This window comes from Dendrobium catenatum, unplaced genomic scaffold (genome assembly GCF_001605985.2).
Source record: "Dendrobium catenatum unplaced genomic scaffold, ASM160598v2 original_scaffold_125794, whole genome shotgun sequence".
In the NCBI taxonomy this organism is placed as follows: domain Eukaryota; kingdom Viridiplantae; phylum Streptophyta; class Magnoliopsida; order Asparagales; family Orchidaceae; genus Dendrobium; species Dendrobium catenatum.
This window is the reverse complement of record NW_021444229.1, coordinates 682375-684247: the sequence shown is the minus strand read 5'-3', so window position 1 is coordinate 684247 and position 1873 is coordinate 682375. Positions and strand designations below refer to the sequence as shown.

At 35.9% G+C, this 1873-nt stretch overlaps 1 protein-coding gene across 1 annotated transcript in view; it reads right to left on the bottom strand.

Moving 5' to 3' along the window:
• Positions 1–1873, bottom strand: part of LOC110100605 (alpha-1,3-arabinosyltransferase XAT2-like) — a 6230-nt gene continuing 4357 nt past the window's right edge. The window contains exon 4 of the mRNA XM_020828186.2: positions 1–1424. Within this exon, the coding sequence (XP_020683845.2) occupies positions 250–1424 (1175 nt within the window). The 3' untranslated portion in view covers positions 1–249. The remainder of the gene's footprint in view (positions 1425–1873) is intronic.

Genomic DNA, 1873 nt, shown 5'->3' with positions numbered 1-1873 from the left:
TTTATTTTAAACTATCCATTTCTCAATGCATTGATTCCATCTCCTTTTAATAAGAGATAGATCTTATAGCTATTATGTATGATTTTCACAGCTTTTTTATTCAGATCAATACATTTTCTTATCTTCCTCACACTTCTCCTTGTAACAGTATGTATAATTCAACTAGGTACAGTAACAATAAACATGAATAAATTCATGAAAAAAAAAACAATACAAAACAATTTCCATATACACTCTGCCACTCCAACTCTACCTCTGCCTCAAAAGCTTCATAGCCTCAACCAAAACTCCTCTAAATCTTTTCACATTAAGCTTCACATTCTGCTTCTCCAAATATATCGCCTTCATCCTCTCCCATCCGAGCTTATGAATACTGTAAGGATCTCTGAACACTGGATCATCTCTTCCATAAATCTCCATTAAAGTACTCTCCTCTTCCTTTATATCATACTGCAAATACTTCAGCTTCATACTAATCGCTGGTTCCTTAAAATAAGTGTTCGAAATCCAATCTAACTTCCCCCATGGAACTACTTGTATGAACACAGCATTAGTTGGCAAAAACACAAGGTTAGTAAGCCCGGCACCATGAACTCCCATCATGACATCACACGTGTTCACCACACGTGCGAACCTCACCACATTCCCTTCTGCTTCAGCCACCAATACCTCAAACCCCAACTTCTCTCCCATCTTCACTATCTTCTCCAAATTCACAAATCTCCTGGTATGACTTCTAGCTATAATCAAAAGCCTTGGCTTTTTCACACCTAGTTCTTCTGGTTTAATAGGCTCTTTTCTTTCAAGCAAATAAGCTCTTCTCAAAAACTCTGTGAACTGAACCATAGAATCTCCTTTCTTTAACATCAAATCGTTGTTGCTATGAAGGCCAATTATTGCTTTGGGAAAGCAGTGAATGGCTGAGCTATTATTATCAGCTTCATTGAATATGAGGATTTCATACTGTGAGAGACCTTGGAATATAGCGAGATATTTGTTCACCCACCACCAACGGAAGTTACTTACGAGGAAGTGAACTTTTCCATGGAAAGTAAGGGAAGTCTGGAAAAGAGGAAGAAGAATGTCGGAGAAGTCGTGGAAGTAATTTCCGGCGTAGCCGCCGACGGAGAAGACGATGGCGGGGGAGCTGTGGTTGTGAGTGCAGAGAGGAGAGTCGTTAATTTGGGATAATCTTAAGGTGAATTGGGCGACGTTTGACATTGCGGACGGATCAGATTTGCGGGCGTAAGGGCGGATTTTGTGTGAGTCGTTGGATTGGGATTTGGCGACTAGTAATACTGACCGTTGATTGATGGGGATTCGGACGTCGCCGGTTAATTCACAGACGTCGGATCTTCGGTTGGAGTAATCGCACATTGATTTCCATTTTTCGGGATTTATGATTGGTTCATCTTTGGCCATATCTGCATATGCTATAAAAAGTCATGAAATATTTTATTTTCGTTATGTTTCATTATATGCTATTAAAAATTAGGAGAATTTACAAATTTTTTGATCTTCGGTTGGAGTAATCGCACATTGATTTCCATTTTTCGGGATTTATGATTGGTTCATCTTTGGCCATATCTGCATATGCTATAAAAAGTCATGAAATATTTTATTTTCGTTATGTTTCATTATATGCTATTAAAAATTAGGAGAATTTACAAATTTTTTTATATATTTACTATAGTAATTTTAATATTTATTTATAATTATTTGAATCATATAAAAATACTATTGATATATGAGGATATTTTGACATGATAGGCTTCTAATGTCTTGGATTTACGTTGATATTAGTATTTTATTTGACATCTTGTAATAATTCCAACAATAGTTAAAATATTTAAATATTTAATCACATAAAAAA